Below are 16,806 nucleotides of genomic sequence, written 5' to 3'. Positions count from 1 at the left end.
TGACTTGGGGGGCTCTGCCCTGCAAAGCCCAGCCCAGGTGTAGACCCTCTGCAACCCACCAGCACGAGTAGTTGCTGCCGCATCATCCCACACTGGAGCTAGGGGTGACAGGGAGATGGAAACAGCTGACTCAGAAATGTGGGTGGCTTGGAAGGGAAAAGCCACTCTGCAGAGTGGGATAACCCCCCCCAGCCCTGGCCAGAGGAGGCCCACAGACCCTGGGAGCTCAGGGGTGCTGCCTCATGCTGAGGCTGGTGGACTTGGCTGGCGCAGGGGAACCTGCACTGCCAAGGTCCATCCTGAGCAAATCCTCCTCTCCATCCCATCAGATCCCCAGCTGCCGGGCGCTGATGACTGTGGCAATGCAGTTTTTAATTTCTAGCTTCTACCTACCCCCAAAGGACCCGTGCTTACAGAGCATCTCCTCTCTTTCCCCATGCCCCAAGAGATACAAGGTTTTTTCCTACAGTGTTTTCTCCTCCAGGAGACTGACCCATCACGGTGCTGGATGCAGTCTGAGGGGCTTCAGAACACACTTTGTCATTTCAGGAGTGAAATGGGTCAGAATAAACGGTGCCACAGAGGGACACGCATGACCCGAGGGTGTTGCAGCCACTCAGGCAGGCTGTGGTGCAGGCAGGCAGGCTCAGGCGTGCGCGCACAGGGCTGAGAAATGAGATGTGCAAGGGAGCAAGCGCCCGTGCATGGCTGGGTGTACTGCCACTCTTCTACACCATCAATCTCATCATACCCTGCCTGCTTATCTCCTGCCTGACCGTGCTGGTCTTCTACTTGCCCTCTGACTGTGGGGAGAAGATCACCCTCTGCATCTCTGTCCTGCTGTCCCTCACTGTCTTCCTGCTGCTCATCACAGAAATCATCCCATCCATTGGAGAGTACCTCCTCTTCACCATGATCTTTGTCACGCTCTCCATCATCATCACTGTGTTCGTCCTAAATGTCCATCACCGCTCCCCCAGCACCCACACAATGCCCCACTGGGTACGTGGCTGTGTGCGTCCCACCCAGTACAGACAGGCTTCAGGGCTCTGCAGAGCACGGGTGGAGAGAGCAACTCCTGTCAGGGTAATTTCTGGCTTGGCTGGGACTGTGTCTCCCTGGGGTGATGCAGGGCTGGAGATGAACACGACAGGATGCCCAGCACCCTGGGCCATGGCACCCCGGGCTTCAGCAGACCTCACCACCATGGGGCATGCTCCCCTTCCCCTGTTAATCCCTGCAGCCCCTCTCGCCAGCCACAGCCAGCACCCACCACCCCTCTCAGCTCAGCCCTGCCTGGCTGATGAGGCCACCAGGGCGTAAGCTCTGGGGTGACACCCCCCCAAACATGGCACTACACCCCCAAGCACCCTTCTTTTGGAGGGAGCTCATCCTCATGGCTCTGCTATCCTGTGTAAACCGCTTCCCAGCAGCTCCACCAGGATTTCCTTGTGGTCTTTGAAAAGCAAAGGCCTGCAGATACCCTCACCAGCAAGCCTTGAGGTGGGAGCAGGGGGAGTCCATGACCCTCATATGGATTGTGGGCTCACTGGGAAGGAGAGAGGGCTCCAGAGGGGACATGGATGCAGCAGACCCAGGTTCACCCCAGAAGCTCCCCCGGGGACGCTGCCATCAGAATGGCTCTTCCCCATGCTGGCAAGAGGGCTCAGACCTCTGAGCAGCACAACCCTTACTCTTTCTAAGGAGATGCTGGTGACCGGGGGACTTGTCCCCACGGTACGGGGGTGACAGGCAAGCACAGGCACAGCAGGACTTGGTGCATTGGTTTATCTCAGCCAGAATGAACAGCATTGTGGGAAGATGCTGGGGAAAAGCCCGAACTGAACGGTTTCCAACTCAAAGCACAAACCGAATAAGAGACTTGGTTTGCCGTCGTGGCTTACACAGAGCAGCTTGGAGAAAACTCAGCTGGAAGAGGCACCGTTCTCCTGGTTTGTGTCACCAAGGGCTGTGGTCCGCAGGGTCCCATACCTCCCTGTGCTCCGCAGGCTCGGGGCTGGGCGCGCTCTGGCCATGGACGCTGGAACCAGCTCCACTGCGGTGCGCGGACCCGCTTCCCATCGTTAAATAAACTCTTCTATACAATGTACAAGGAAAAGCAAACAGTCCCTCCGGCCACGGCTCCGACGGCTCCTGAGGACCCCTGCATGGCCCCCCGGGATGCCAGCTCCCCCAGCTGCTGTGCCCCCTGGCTCCCAGTGGCGAGGAGCAGGGTCCAGGTCCCCGTCGCGACATGCCGCCCGCGGCCATCTGTCCTCGGAGAGGCTGAGAGACGGACACACAGACCTGCTGGCAGCCAGGGAGCAGGGAGCTGCTGAGCCAGAGGGATCTTCAGCCACCCTCAGGGATGGCCAGGTCCCCCTAGTCCTTTCCAGGGATGAGTCACCAGATGCCTCCCTTCTTCAGAAGACCAACAAGACAATGCTAAAGACACGAGTGGCTGCAGGAGGAGAGGGGACAGGGAGAGCAGAACAGCGAGGCCACGGGAGACACACAAAAGCCAGCTCCTCCGCAACGCTCTCCGCCCATCTCCACCAACCGTAGCATGGTGGTCCCTCTCCTCCTCTCCTTCCCCACCCTTATCCTTCCCTCTTTCCACCCCTACCCTCACTCCAAACACAGCTTCACCAGATTGGCCTGGACCTTGGCTTGGTCCACGGCATCCAGGAGGTTCTTGGCATCCACGGCCAGGGTGTGGGAGGCTGTCAGCATCTGCCGTTTGCACTCCTCACTCAGCGAGGTGACCGCGTTCTGCTGTGCCAGGCGCATCTTGTTGATGAGGTCAGCCAAGTCCTTGTTGAGCAGCTTCTGGGTCCCCTCGATCTGACCACAGCACGCCAGGGTTACACAGATGTACTACCAGCACATGACCCCATGCCAGACCCCTTTCCCTCCTCCCCGGTCCTACCTCGGTGCGGGAGGCAGCGGGCAGGACAGGCAGGATCTCATCGACGCTGCCGATCAGCTTCCGCAGGGACAGGCCCACGTTCTGCAGGGAGGGTGGCAGGGTTAGGATGGAACCAGGTACAGGCACAGGAAAGAGGTGCATGGGAGCAGTCTGTGTTGCTGAGTCAAGGATCCCATCGGGGAGAGGGGCATGGTGGGAGACTCTCCCATCAATGACCCAAGGACCCAACGGAGGAGCAGGGCATGCTGGAAATGCTCCCACCATTGACCCAAGGACCCAAAAGAAGGAGTGAGACATGTTGGAAACTCTCCCGTCATTGACCCAAGGATCCAAAGGAGGATCTGGGAACGTTGGAGATGGTCCCTCCTATATATGCAAGACCTTCCCAAGAAGGATGCTTGGTGGGAGACTCAGCAGACTCATTCCCAACTCCTTACCCCATTTGCCATAGAAGGCCTAGTGCTGTCCCCTCCCTGCCCGCCCTACCTTCACTACAAGGATGTACCCCTCTGGGGGCAGGAGGCTGATCTCATTCTTCAGCTGCAGCACAGCCCGCACCAGGTCCATGACATTGCTGTACACCATGTCATCTGTGCGGTCCAGGTTGGCGGTGGGGGCTGGGTGGATGGACTGCTGGGGAAGGGGGGCACAATGGGATCAGGTGAACCAAAGGGGAAAGGAGGGAAAGACCAACACCTATGGGGAGCCCTGGCCAGACCCATTCACCTCCCACCCATGACCCTGATGCTGCTGGGTCTGTCTGACAGCTTTGGGGCCTGGGGGAGTCAGAAAAGTTCCCATTTGCAGATGCAGAGGGATGATGGAGGTGGAAGAGGAATGGAGATGGAGGAGGAGGACTGGGAACATGGTGGCTTGATCCAAGGAGGTCTTACCTGTGTCCCAAGTCTTGGAGGCTTCTGGGGGGGCCCTGTGAACTCCGCTATGCCGTCAATAAGGGAAAGGAAGGAGAGTCACTCCAGCTGCTCCCATGGACACGCAGGCATGCTGCAAGACCCCTAGAACCTGTGCCACGTCCCACACCACCCTGCAGCTGCATGTCCCACTGTGGCTGAACACCCATGCCAGCAGTGCCACCTCCCCACAGGGTCTGACTCCCTCCGACCCCCATGCCCAAGACAGGCAGACTCCACCCCTAGGGCAGGCAAAGCTGCTCCCCATTATCTGGGATTTCTTTTGTGGAGGATCCCAAAGCCAGGAGGGATACAGCTCTGAGGCTCCTTGCAGCTCAGTGCACAGCTCCCTGCTTGCAGCCCCAAAGTGGGTGCTCCCAGGTGGATGCCATGGGCAGCCCCGCACCCTGTGCAGCTCTGGGCACTCACTGTAATCCGTCTCCTTCTCCGGGAGCAGCTGCAGGGGGAAGAAACAGTGAATGAGAGGCACGAAGTCCTGGCTGGAGGCAGTGAAGAGGGAAGAGGCATCGCCATCCCCTCCTGGTGTTCTGGTGGTGAGCTCCGCACCACCGGTATTTTACCCCATTAACATTTTCAGATTGATTTTCCCAATGCACGGGGCATATATATCAATTTATCACCCATCCATGCCAAAACAAATGAGGATCTCCAGACATTCCCAAAAGAAAGACCTCTTGCACCCAAATACACCCTGACCTGGCTTCTCTGGGGCTGGCACCACTCACCGGAGGAATGTTGTTGTTCATAAACACCATTGGATCCTGCAAAGGGGAAGAAGCTTTGTGAGAGGCATAGAAAAAAGGAAAAAGAGAGGAAAAAAGTGCTTTTCCTGATTTCTATGAGACTCCTGAAAGATATCACAGGAATGCATCTCTGCAGGGTCCAGGAATGTGGGAGGGGAAGGGGCTTCATGCCCATTGCTGTCCCATCCCATCCCATCCCATCCCATCCCATCCCATCCCATCCCATCCCATCCCATCCCATCCCATCCCATCCCATCCCATCCCCCTATTCCCACCTGCTCCCCGCCTGCTGCTGGGGCACCAGAAACCTCAAACTGCTGCTTAAACCCCCCGAAGCTTAATTAAAGCAGCTGTTCACCACGGCATCCGGCAGCCCCCGGGGGCGAGGGGAGCTGGGCTTTGCTTTACCGACTGCCTGAGCTGATCAAATAAAAGATGTTCAGTCTTCCAAGCCTGTCTTACTGTAAGCTGATGCATTAATCACAGGTTAGCTATCTCCAGTCCTTATTTCAAAAGCATTACAAAAGCTCATTAAGGCACGATTGCAAGTATTTAAAAACTGCCCAAGTTTCAAAATATTCATTTCAAAATGAAGCAGCTCCATGAGATTTTTACAAGTGTGGAAAATAAAAGGGGTGCAAGAGGTCTGGCTGGTGGAGGAGCTGTTCCTCCAAGGAAAACTGGCTTCTCCAGCCATGAAGAGGTTGTTGGTGGCTCCAGTGGGTTTTCCTCCACCTTCAAGAGGATGCAAGAGCTGGAAGCCCCCAGCTCGAGGCCACTCACCAGGGACTTCTCCTCCTGTCGCAGCCACTGGTAGTCCTCCACCATCTGCTTCTGCTGCTTGTCCAGGACTTGCCGCATCTTGAGCCTCTCGGTCTCCCAGAGCTTCTGTGCCTCCTCCCTGCTGCTGGGACGAAGGAAATCTTCCTCCTGGTGTGCAGAGCCAGTGGTGACAGGGGGAACTCAGGAACCAGAGCCCTCCCCTGATTTTGGCACGGGAGCCAGAGCCCCGCTCCATGCAGGCGAGCCATGTACCACACCACAAGAGCCATGAACCCCCAAAATTGAATTTGGGGAAGATCTGGGTTTCCAGCAGGGAAGAGGAAACCACCAGCTGGCTCCACATCTCCCACCACCACATCCCAGCACTTTCCATGGGCAGCATGCATGGGCCATCTCAGTGAGTAGCTCATCGTGCCCACAGCATAGATGCAACCAACATCGTGGCTGTGCTGGCACACCAGGCAGATTATCACAGGATATGCAGCAACACCTGGCTCTGCTTTCAGGGCTCGAGTAACCAAGCTCAGGCTGCAAACAGCCACTGGCATTCCAGGCAACAAAACGCCCCAAGGAGCGGGAGCCACCCATCTCCTGCTCATTTTTGGGGACACCATGCCAATCTCTCATCTACCAACATGCCTTCACCAGGATGTGTGTGCAAACGTGCATGGCAGGGAGCTGGAGACATCCCAGAGCCCTTCGCAGTCTTGATCCTTCTAGCCCACAAACAGCACCCATGGGGTGACAGGATTTGGCCCTCCCACAGCTGGGTTGAGAGCAACATTGAGCTTGAAGCGCCAGAGGCAGCAGCACGAAGCAGAGCATGGTGCAGTGAGCATCTCTTCCACCAAGTCCTCGCCTCCTGCGAGGTCCCCAGCGTGCCCCAGATGAGGCCACCTGGGACCAAGATGTCCTCTGGATGCCATGGGATGGGGGAATCCCTCTCTTACCCTCATGCTGTGGCGCTTGAAGACGTTGTGGCGGTTGAGCGGCGGGGTGTGCAGGGAGTTGGCTGGAGACTGGTACTCAATGGGACTGGTGAGCGTAGGCGAGCTGGCACACAGACCCTCGGGCACCTGCGGGCAGGTGGGGGTGGGCAGCGGGGCAGTGCAGGCACAAAACAGGGCCACAGGGGGGTAGTGCAGACAGACAGACGGACGGAAAAAGCAGACAACGCAAGGAAAAGTGGCTTTTGCACTGGGAGCAGCCTCTGCCTTCATCCGTGCAGCAGGATTGGGAACTTTCTCCCTGCTCAGCTCTTCCTTGCCCTGAGCATGGGCTTGAGACCTCCTGCGCTGCTGTCTGGACCCTTTCCCAGTCCCAGAAGAGCACCCAAAATAGCTGCTCTTCAGGGTTTCACCCTGATGCTCCAGGGACCAGCACTGGTCCTTGCAGAGGGGATGACCTGTGCTCCTGCAGGGCAGCCACACTCAGCCCAGGTAACACCAGCAAACCCTCTCTCCTCCCAGCTGGGCATGCAAACTGGCTGCTGCTCAGCGTGCAGATCCCCCTTCCCTGGGGTGAAAGCCTCTCTGCCAGCTCTGAGTGGTGGACAAAACCCGGGGCAGGAAGGGCAGGGCAGGGCTGAGCCCCGAGCAGCGTGTTGTCCTGCTGGCAAGGCATTGGGAGGCACTTGGTGGTGACATGGAGCACCTTGGAGCCCCCAAAGCCATAAGCACCCCAGAGCCTGAGCTCCAGGCAGGGATTTCTGGCATTGACCCCCTTGCTCAAGTCCCTGTGGGATGCTTTGGCTGTGCAACCTTACCTGGAACTGCAGCTTGGGAGCCAGGAGGTTGCTCTGCGGTGGTGGCTTGTACCTGGGTCTGCTGGGCTGTGGAGGAGGGGGTGGAGGGAGAAATGTCCAGTGGGTGTGAGCCCAGGGAGGTCCCACTGCTGCAGCACCCCTAAGCGGGTCAAGATGGGGAGATGAACCTGCCTGCACAGGCTCTGTCCTCTTCTCACCTTTGGAGGTGGCTCCTGGAAGGACGGTGGTTCCATGATTTTGGGAGGCCGGTGGCGGTTGTTCCTTTCCTGTTCCTTGGCAAGTTCCTTCTCCATCAGGTAAATGTCACTGCAGGGAGACAGAGGGGGACAGCCCCGGGAGGGAGCATTACCACATCTCCCATACCCCAGAGAGTGGGGATGCTTGAGCTGAACGGGCCACGGAAAACATGAGGGAGCAAGGAGGGATGGGGAAGCAAAAGGAAAGGACTGGGAGGACATAGCTTGGTCCTGGTTGGCCAGACCAGCACCACCATGGCTGGCCCCAGTGAGATGTGGGGTCCGGATTCCCCTGCAAGACACCTCCCTGGGAAGCAAAGCATTTCCATTTCAGCCCAGGCACCACCATAACCCCCTCCGAGAGCAGGTGGGCTCAGATGGTCTCAAGCAGCCCTTTGAGTTCGGACTTGGCCAGAAGCATCCAGACCCAAAATTTTGCATGGGTTTGTTTTTCTCCTCCACCCACTTGCTCCCCCTCCATCAAACCCCCCAGCCCACCATCAGTCCCTTGCATCCCCACTCACCTTAAGCTGCAAACCAAGTCCTTGAACTTGGGCCTCTCACTGGGGTCATAGTCCCAGCAGCGCGTCATGAGGGTGTAGAGGATGGGTGGACAGAGGTCTGGCTTGGGCAGGCGGTCACCCCTCTCCAGCACCCCAATCACATCCTTGTTCTCCAGCCAGAAGAAGGGCTGCTTGCCATAGCTCAGGATCTCCCACATGCACACAGCTGTAGGAGCAACATCAGCAACCTTAAATGATGCTAAAGCTACCAGCTGGGGGACCAACCCCTTGTTTGTGTTTTTGGGGACCTGGTGACAGTGCCATGCTTTGTCGTGTGGCACCAGATCACTTGGCTTTCTGGTTGCTGGGTGAAAAAATGCAGAGGGAAGAGCTGCCTGCTCTCCTGGGGAGCTGCAAGGAGCCCAGCTCCTGGTTGATGCTGGCCATAGGGCTGTTGGGGATGGACAGACAGACAGACCCGAGGCCATGGGGATGGGTAGATAGGCAGTGGGATGCATATTTGCAGGGGGCTGCACATTTAACTCAGCCCCACAACTGTCCTGAATTCACCAGAGGAGGAGAAAGCACCTAATGGTGGTTGAATTGGAGGAAGCCCTGCCCCAGGAGCCCTTCCCTAGGGTGTCTTTCCCCCGGGGCAAGGCTGGGCTAATCGCCCTGCTCCCAAGTAGGATTCGTCCCTGTGCATTAAGATGATGCCACAGGAGGTGGATGAAGCCTGGGACCCCCCTCCATCCCCATTCCACCACGCACCGAACATCCAGACATCGCTGGCCGTTGTGAAGCGGCGGAAGTTGATGGACTCAGGTGACATCCACTTGATGGGGAGACGGGTGATGGACGCTGGAGGGAGACAAGACAGCGGCTGTGCCCACTGAAGGAGGGCAGTGGCAGCCCCGGCGCAGGCAGAGAAGGGCAGCAAGGTCTCACCATGGTCTCTGCCCCAGCCTCTTCCCACCACCCCGTCCTGACATTGCAGGGACCCCCAGCATGTGCCGGCTCCGCTGTCTGAAGAAATCCCTGCTCCACCCTCACAGGGTTGGAATGAGTCCCAACCCCACTGCACAGCTCTTACCTTTGTAGTACTCCTCGTCCTCAATGTACCTGGAGAGCCCAAAGTCTCCCAGCTTGACGCACTCTGGGGAGGCCACCAGGACATTCCTCACGGCAATATCCCTGCAAGGACAGAGACCCTTGGCTGGGGAGAACAGATGAAGAAGGGGTGGAGAAGGAGACCTCACACCTGGACAGCCAGCTCACCTGACTGCAAAAAGGGTCTGCAGCAAAGGATGCTGCCATCCTCCTACTGCCCACCTGCCTGTCCCCACCATGGTCCTGCCTTCCCCTGCCTCTCATGGCATCCTGCCCAGCTCCTTTTCCCTCCTGCCCTACCTGTGCACGCAGTTGATGGCCTCCAGGTAGGCCAGGGCTTTGCTGATCTGCAGGGCGTAGAGGATGAGCGTGGGCACAGTGAGGCAGTGCTTGTTCTGCTCCAGGTATTGCCCCAGCTGCAACAGGACAAGCGAGCGGGGCTCAGGGACCGAGCAGGGGCAGGAAGGGTAGCAGGGGCATGGGATGGGCTCCAGCGCTGGGACCCTGCTCACCTCTCCATAGGGATACAGCTCCATGATGATCCAGGTGGGCTCCTCTTCTGCGATGCCAATGAGTTTCACGATATGGGGGTGGTCCAATTTCTTCATCAGCACTGTGGGGAGACCACGTCAGACACTTGGCAATGGGAGGGGGGTCCCCTCCAGAAGCCCCAACCCCTTTGGGGATATACTAGGCTATCTTTGGTGATTCCTCCTGCTCTGTCTCCAGCTTTGTGACAGAGACCTGCCCCAACACCCCAGGAGAGGCACTGAGGCTCCTGGTTTCCAGCTCTACATCCAGGTGGTGCCCATCTGCTCTCATACAAGGATTCAGCAGCTTTTCTCCAGCCCCAATCCCCCATCCTAGTATCCATCCCCCCCATAAACCAGGTATTTTGGAGAACAGCCCTGTCACAGGGGTGAAGGCATGGGCCACCTCCCTCCTCCTGCTCTGTCCTGCATTGCAATGGCAATTTGTCCCCAAGCCAGCCTCAGGGGATGCCAGGGGAGGGTTCTGTGTCTAACACCCCACCACTGCAGTGCCACAAACACCACCAGGCCCCCCACATCTGTCCTCTGCCCTGCTATGTAAGCCCCAGGGTAGGGGTTTAGTGGGCTCCGTCCCCCTGCGAAGGGCAGCGTACAGCGTACCCCCCCCAGCGCACCTGCTTCGCTCAGGAACTTGTCCTTGTTCTCCAGGCTGCAGTCCTTCTTGCAGGTCTTCACAGCCACACTGATACACTCCCCTTTCTGCAAGGAGAAGGAGGTGGGGGCTGTGTTATCTCGCTCCCCCCCAACCGCAGAGGAGGCAGGCAGGGCAGGGAGAGGGCAGGATACTCACTGGGGTGGTGTAGATCCCCTCGTACACCTCTCCGAAGAAGCCTTCTCCAAGGATCCTGCCCAACGTGACATCCTCCCGGGAGATCCCATAGTGCTGGACTTCATGGACAGGAGAGCAGGGCAGAGGTGGCAGCACCAGTGGGTGGGAAGCTGCCTGTACCACCGCCCATTCCGTGGGCAGAGCCCCCATGCTAAGTGGGAGATGTTGGCGATCCCTGGGTACAAACCCTCTCCATCACCCCCTCGGCAAGGACCTACAGGTCCTGCCCCGTGGCATGTAGGGTGATCCCAGCTCCTTCAGCCCTTCTGGGGGGTAAGGTGGGCATCACAGTCAAACCTTGTTCCCAGCTTTGAGGGAATTTGTGGGGATGGGGTAGGACATCGGGGTGGGCAGGAGGAGGTGAGACAGCTTCCTTGAGATGTTGGAACATGGGCAAGAGGGCACCCAGGGGGGTGGCACCTACCTCCAGACCTCGGTCTTAAGGACTCATCAGGGATTTCAGCATAAATATCAGAGTCTAGGGCAAGAAGGAGGTTGCAGGCAGGGATTCAGGCAGCTCAGTGGGCAGGGTGAGCATCCCCATGGGGTCCAGCCACCCAGCCCAGAGCAGTGCCCGCAGGGACCATGGCCATCAGGAGCATGTGGAAGGGACCATGGCCATCAGGAGCATGTGGGATGCCAGCCTGGCCCTCCCCCAGGATGCTCAGCTGCATCTTGACCCCCAGCCAAAGGGCTGGGGGTGTCCAGCTCCACAAAACCCTCAAATCCCTTTGTACTGGTGTCCCACAGCCCTGCCTGCATCCCCTGGGAGGAATGAAGAGAGGAGAAGAGCTAAAAACTCACCGATGCTCACGCTGTCCGACAGCATGGACTGCCTCTCCTCCAGGTGCCTGTGGGGTGGAAGGAGGCTGGAGTCAGGGAGTGGGGTTGGGAGGCAGGATGGGGTTCCCAGCCCTGCTCTGGGGCCAGGCACTACTTACGGGGCCGGGATCTGCGGCAGGCTGATCCTCTTCTCCCGCTCTGTGGAGAGGACAGCAGACAGTCATTTCCCAGCAACCTCCATCAGAGCCTAATGGGTGCTGAGGCCCCCCAGTGCCTCACCCACACATGCAGTGAGTTTGGTGGGTCTCAGCTGGGGTCACTCCAAAGCCACGAGTGATGCTGTGGCCATGGAGAGAGCAGAGAAGCGCTCAGGGGGGCACGGGTGGGGACCCTGCCAGCATCGGTGCTCTCCAGGGTGCTCACCTCTCCTGGGGAAGATGATGAGGGAGGTGTCCAAGTCCCCCTGCAGCCGGCAGTAACCATCGATGAGGTCAGCCATGTTCTCTGCCTCAGCCAGAGAAGCTGTCTTGATAGCGAGGGACTGGGGGAGATGGTAGGGATAGCGGGATGGGTGAGTCCAGAGCTGGGGCTGGGGGATGCTCCCAAGGGGTTCCTCCCCCTTCTCTCCACCTCGGGGTAGCTCAGTGACCACCTTCTTGCTCTGCACTGGATCCCAGTTTCTCCAGCATTGCTGTTCCCAGCACCCCAGGATACCATGGCCAATGTGCCTGGCACCAAACCCTTCCCTTGAGGCAGGGGCACTCCCAGGGGAGCTTGGACCCCCTCTGCTTTGGGGGACAGTCTCCCTTTGGCAAGGGCTGGAGGCAGGAAAACTCTGTCAGTGGAAGTGGAGCCATCCACCAAGTCCTGCATAACCTGCAGGGATGCAATGCCACCCCACAGCAAGGTGATCCCCCATGCCACCCACCCCTCCTCCAGCACCTGGGGTACCCCCGCAGTGCATCCTCACCTGGGGGGTGCCGCTGAGCCCCAGCTGCAGCACAGCCCGGCCCTCCTCCACACTAGAGCACTTGATGGACTTGATGTGCTTGAATTCGGCCAAGCACGTGGGCTGGGGAGAGAGGCAGAGCCCCAGCATCAGCCCAACTGATTTAAGAGCACCCGCCCCTCAGTTCCCTATTTAGCACCCAACACATGCCCCGTACCTTGGCCTCCTTGCTCGTCATCTGCCGGATGCCCTTGGGTCCGATGACCAGGTCCACTGTGATGTTCCACCCTTGCTGGGGGAGCAGCAGAAGGAGGATGTAAATTTGGGGAGGGGGGTACCCCAGGAGCCAGGTTCTCCCCCTCAACCTGCTGCAACGTGTGAGACACCTCGGGAAAAACCACCTTCCTGGAGGTATTTGGAGACAGGATAGTTTGGAGAGGGGATGGTTGATGGTGCAAGGCAAGGAGCCCAATGTGGGTGCTTTTTCTCCTCCTGGCTCCAGAGGGGTTCCCGGTGCTCCTGGTTTGCCACTTTCTCACTCCAAAAGCATTTGGCAAACTTCAGGCACTGGCTTGCACCCACTGGGCTTGGATCCCTTCGTGTGGAAGGTCCCCAGAGCCCCAGCCATACCCCCAGCCCCTCTCAGCATCCTCCAAAAAGGAGACCCCAGATCCTCCCTCCACTCTAGGGAGGGGGAGAGATGCTCAGCTTCTCATCAGGGAGGTGATGCTGTGGGGCTGCACAGGGGATCTGGGGTTTGTGTCTCCCTTGGGGGAACAGTGAGTGATTTCCAAGCCTTGGAAACCCCCTGCAGGAACTAGTCCAAGCTAGGGGCAGCTGAGTCCCCATCTGAATGCGGAGACCACAGCAGGGAGCAGCCCACAGCAGGGTAGCTTTGTCCGTGCTGCCACTTGCAAGCATCCCCGGTCTGTGCTGCTTAAGTGGTGCCAGGGGATGCTTTGAGTGGCAGCCCTCTGCCCTGCTATGCACAGTTAATTAACAGCTTAAGACTTCTGATGACTCCAGTTGCATCTTTAGCAAGTCTTTGCTGGGTTTAAGGGCATGGGAGATGCAGCTTTGAACACCAGCTTGTGATGGAGGTTGTCTTTGCCCTGCAGTGTCCCTCCTCCACACTGCCTGGCACAGTGGCCATAGCCAACACACCTGGCCCCAAAGCAACCTGGGCAGGGGGATGTGCTCCCAGCCCATCCCATCCCATCCCAGCCCAGCCCAGCCCAGCCCAGCCCAGCCCAGCCAATCCAGAGCACTCACAATGAGCTCGCAGCGATAGCTCTCCTGGTCGATGTTGGCGAAGCTGGAGAGGGTGTGGAGGAACTTGAGGATGCACTCCTCCTCCCGCAGGAGTGCGTACTGCTGGAAGGTCTGCTGGATCATCTTCCGAAACTGCTTGGGCTGTGGGCACAGTGGCTGCTAGGAACGCTGCGCACACGCCTGGCATGCAGCGGGGGTGTGGGGGTGCAGAGGCTGTGAGCTGAGCTTGGACATGTGCACGCACATGGACACAGGCACGCATGCACTCACCTGCAGATATGAATATGCACCCTCACCCGTGTATGTCCACACGTGTGCCAGCACGCCTCCATGTGTGTGTGCTCCTTCATATGTACATGAGTGTGGGCAGGTGCGTGTGCACACATATGTGCAAACGCGGCCACGTGTGTGCATGCATACATACATATGCATATAAGTGTGCATGCAGGTGCATCATCACATGTGAGCAGTGAGCATACATATACAACACATACATGTGCACGTGCATGCAAATAACACCTTCACATGTGTAAGCAGACGTGCCTATACATGTGTCTGCAAATCCACCTGCGCACACAGGAGCACACATGCTCCTATATGTGAATGCACACACATGGGCAGATACACCTTCACGAGTGCGTGCAAAGCTACAGGAGCACGGGCAGTTGTGCATGTACATGCATGTGCAAACCCACATGTACACGCTGGTGCTCTCACCTGGCCCCATATGTGCACATCTACACACATGCACACGGGTGTGTACATGCAGATACGTCATCCCACATGTGAGCACAACCACACACGCACGCAATTGCAGGCAGATGTGCACACTTGTGCAAATCTACATGCGTGCTTCCACGCACACACATGAGCACCCACAGCCACACCCATGCATGCTTACGCACCTTGCACCCATGCACCCAGCCCCACTTCACACACCCATACATGGCCCTCACCTTCAGGTTCTCCTGCATCTGGCTGGGGAAGAAAAGGTCCAGACCCACCTCCTTCCTGGAGAGCAGAGAATTCCCCCCATGCACATTAACAGGCCCGCAGGGACCCCGGCTCTGGGGGCTGTGTGGGGGCCTCCCTCGGGAGCTGCAGCCCAGCGGGGGGGTGATGCACCAAGGAAAGTCGGTGCTGAGGGGCAAAGGGGTGCTACTCAGGGAGAAGCCACCCACGCAGCATGGGGTGAAAGGTTTCCATCTCCCTCTCCATGCACCCTCCCCATAAGGAAGGCTGATGGCTGCAGGAGGATGATGAAGTCCATCTGCAGAGCTCTGGCCCTTTGGGACTGGCTGGATGGGGTGGGGAATTTGAGGGTAGGGGGGGTTCTGCCCAGCAGGATGGGCTGTGTCTACTTACTCCAGGAACTCAAAGTTGGACTTCTTATCCAGTGCGTTTTGAGGCATGTCCTTATAAAACCTCCTGAGAGAAGGGAGGGACATCAGAGAGCCTCCCTGTGCTCATGTCCCCCCACCACGTCCCCCCACCAAGGCAAAGAAATAGGTGGAAACTCCTTCTTCCCCTGCAAAACCCTCCATGGCCCCAGACCCTGCTCCCTCGTCCGCCCCAGCCCTCCCGCTGCAGCAGATGAGCTACAACAGACGGAGGCACGTACCTGAGCTCGAGGCAGCCCAGCTGCAGGGCCATGCCTTCGCTCACCTTGCTGGCATAATTCTGCATGTACTCGCTCCGGAGCTGCCGAGGAGAGGCAGGGGTCAGGAGGTGGGGGGGATGCTGGCAAGGGATGCTGGCAGGGGGCACTTGCAGTGTCCACACACTCCTGCATCCTGCACTGGGATGCAGCAGGGGCAGGAGCAGGGTGAAGGGGTTGGGACCAGCTGTCCCTGATGGAGATGCACAGATCCAGGAGCAGGATGGGAGCACAGAGGCTGCCCGTCAGCAGCCCAGGGTGAAGGTAAATGGGCTGCAAGGTCTTGGGGCTCTTGGGAATCATGTTTTCTGGGCTGGAGAGGAGGAAACATCCTCCTAGAGCTGGGGGGTGGGTCAGGGTGGCTGGAGAGCAGACCTGTCTGGGGCTAGGAGACCCCCAGGGCCACTTCTGACCTGCTGGTAGAAGTAGAGCAAGGTGGTCCTGTCCTCTTTGAAGCGTTCCACAAAATCCTCTGGCAGATAGCGGATTTGGAGATCGTACCTGGCAACAGGAAAGCCCCTCAATGAGGACCATGCTGGAGCTTTCCTTCTAATGGGGCTTGGTGGTCCCCATGCCCACCTGGGTTTGGGGACAGAGAGAGATGGACACCACCATCATGAGTCCTACCTCCATTCGGCCTCCAGGTGCAGGCACTCATACTTCTCCTGCACTTCGCCCACCGTTAGGTCCGGGTGCAGCCAGTGGATCTCATCTGACTTCACATGCTTCAGGCGGAGCCCATAGCATTCAGCCAGCTTGATGTCAGGCCCGATGCGGCCGCTCACCAGGATGGACTTGATCACCTCCTGGGGTGAAAAGGAGCAGGGCTGAGACCCCAGCAACACCAGCCAGGCTCCAGATGAGCTTTAGACAGCAGGAAAACAAGGAAGAAATACAACACAACCACAACAGAAATGTTCCTGGAGCAACCACAGCCCCAAACACAGCCACCAGCCCCAGTGGTCTCCAGGTGAAGCCTCCAAAGATGCCTCCAGCTTGCTCTGCAACTACCCACAGCCTGAACATGTCCCATCCAACCTCCCAGATGTATTTTGGTCAGGGATAAAAGCCCAGGTGTGTCTCTTCCACCCTTCCTTATGCTTCAGCTGAGCTATACCCGATGCACGGCATCAGCGGCAAGCAAGCAGCAAAGCAGGCATCACTGCTGCCAGTGACCTGGCGGTGCAGCTTGTTTCTCTGCTTTCCTCCCCATCGCTGGGGCAGTGCGGGCAGGGAGTCCCCAGGACCTGCCAGGCCTCTGCTCTCTCTCTGCTACCCAACCAGCCAACTAAAACCAGTAGCCAGGGGCAAGATGGCTGAGCTCTCCTTGGTGAGGAGCGGCTGCCTCCAGTTTGCTCTGCTCCTGCATCCTGCTGGCTGTCCTCCCATCCCTGTGTTGGGGACAGCCTGACTGTGGACATTTCATGGTTTCATTTGCATTCCTCCTCCCCAGCCTGAGGAATCCTTTCCTGCTCCAACCACTTCTCTGAAACTTTCTGCTATGCCCACAACCCCCTCCTGGAGATGGGGAATGGGGACAACCCTGTCCCCCTCCATGTCCTACCAGCTGAGGAAAAAACCCCAGCTCAGCTGTGCTGAGGAACAACCCCCAGCTCAGCTGTATTTTGGTCACCTTTGCGTGACTGTTGCAATGCGCTGTCCCGAGGACTTGCCCCAGGAGAAAGCGCAGCATCACCCATTGTCCCCTGGATGTGCATCTCTCCTGGTGGACACCAACTCTGCAGCACCCAAGCACAGAGATGA

General features: G+C 58.2%; 1 protein-coding gene across 14 annotated transcripts in view; it reads right to left on the bottom strand.

Moving 5' to 3' along the window:
* Positions 1 to 1,773: 1,773 nt before the first annotated feature.
* The window catches only part of PTK2B (protein tyrosine kinase 2 beta), a 29,925-nt gene continuing 14,892 nt past the window's right edge, over positions 1,774 to 16,806 (bottom strand). For 7 of the 14 annotated variants that reach the window (XM_080387975.1, XM_080387988.1, XM_080387979.1 and 4 more), the window contains 29 exons: positions 15,670 to 15,848; positions 15,456 to 15,543; positions 15,007 to 15,086; positions 14,751 to 14,813; positions 14,342 to 14,396; positions 13,386 to 13,526; positions 12,331 to 12,405; positions 12,135 to 12,236; positions 11,588 to 11,705; positions 11,323 to 11,362; positions 11,186 to 11,232; positions 10,806 to 10,859; positions 10,343 to 10,440; positions 10,167 to 10,251; positions 9,514 to 9,614; positions 9,302 to 9,417; positions 8,985 to 9,085; positions 8,663 to 8,752; positions 7,913 to 8,117; positions 7,350 to 7,458; positions 7,153 to 7,218; positions 6,338 to 6,463; positions 5,388 to 5,534; positions 4,587 to 4,622; positions 4,270 to 4,297; positions 3,823 to 3,878; positions 3,416 to 3,562; positions 2,930 to 3,010; positions 1,774 to 2,844 (listed from right to left, as the gene is read on the bottom strand). In XM_080387975.1, the coding sequence (XP_080244101.1) occupies positions 2,629 to 2,844; positions 2,930 to 3,010; positions 3,416 to 3,562; positions 3,823 to 3,878; positions 4,270 to 4,297; positions 4,587 to 4,622; positions 5,388 to 5,534; positions 6,338 to 6,463; positions 7,153 to 7,218; positions 7,350 to 7,458; positions 7,913 to 8,117; positions 8,663 to 8,752; positions 8,985 to 9,085; positions 9,302 to 9,417; positions 9,514 to 9,614; positions 10,167 to 10,251; positions 10,343 to 10,440; positions 10,806 to 10,859; positions 11,186 to 11,232; positions 11,323 to 11,362; positions 11,588 to 11,705; positions 12,135 to 12,236; positions 12,331 to 12,405; positions 13,386 to 13,526; positions 14,342 to 14,396; positions 14,751 to 14,813; positions 15,007 to 15,086; positions 15,456 to 15,543; positions 15,670 to 15,848 (2,850 nt within the window). In that variant the 3' untranslated portion in view covers positions 1,774 to 2,628. The remainder of the gene's footprint in view (positions 2,845 to 2,929; positions 3,011 to 3,415; positions 3,563 to 3,822; positions 3,879 to 4,269; positions 4,298 to 4,586; positions 4,623 to 5,387; positions 5,535 to 6,337; positions 6,464 to 7,152; positions 7,219 to 7,349; positions 7,459 to 7,912; positions 8,118 to 8,662; positions 8,753 to 8,984; positions 9,086 to 9,301; positions 9,418 to 9,513; positions 9,615 to 10,166; positions 10,252 to 10,342; positions 10,441 to 10,805; positions 10,860 to 11,185; positions 11,233 to 11,322; positions 11,363 to 11,587; positions 11,706 to 12,134; positions 12,237 to 12,330; positions 12,406 to 13,385; positions 13,527 to 14,341; positions 14,397 to 14,750; positions 14,814 to 15,006; positions 15,087 to 15,455; positions 15,544 to 15,669; positions 15,849 to 16,806) is intronic. The other 7 variants (XM_080387982.1, XM_080387980.1, XM_080387981.1 and 4 more) reach the window with 6 other exon arrangements.

Source organism: Falco punctatus, assembly GCF_963210335.1.
Source record: "Falco punctatus genome assembly, chromosome: 5".
Taxonomy (NCBI): domain Eukaryota; kingdom Metazoa; phylum Chordata; class Aves; order Falconiformes; family Falconidae; genus Falco; species Falco punctatus.
Note: the sequence above shows the minus strand (reverse complement) of the source record. Positions and strands in the feature narration are given on the sequence as shown.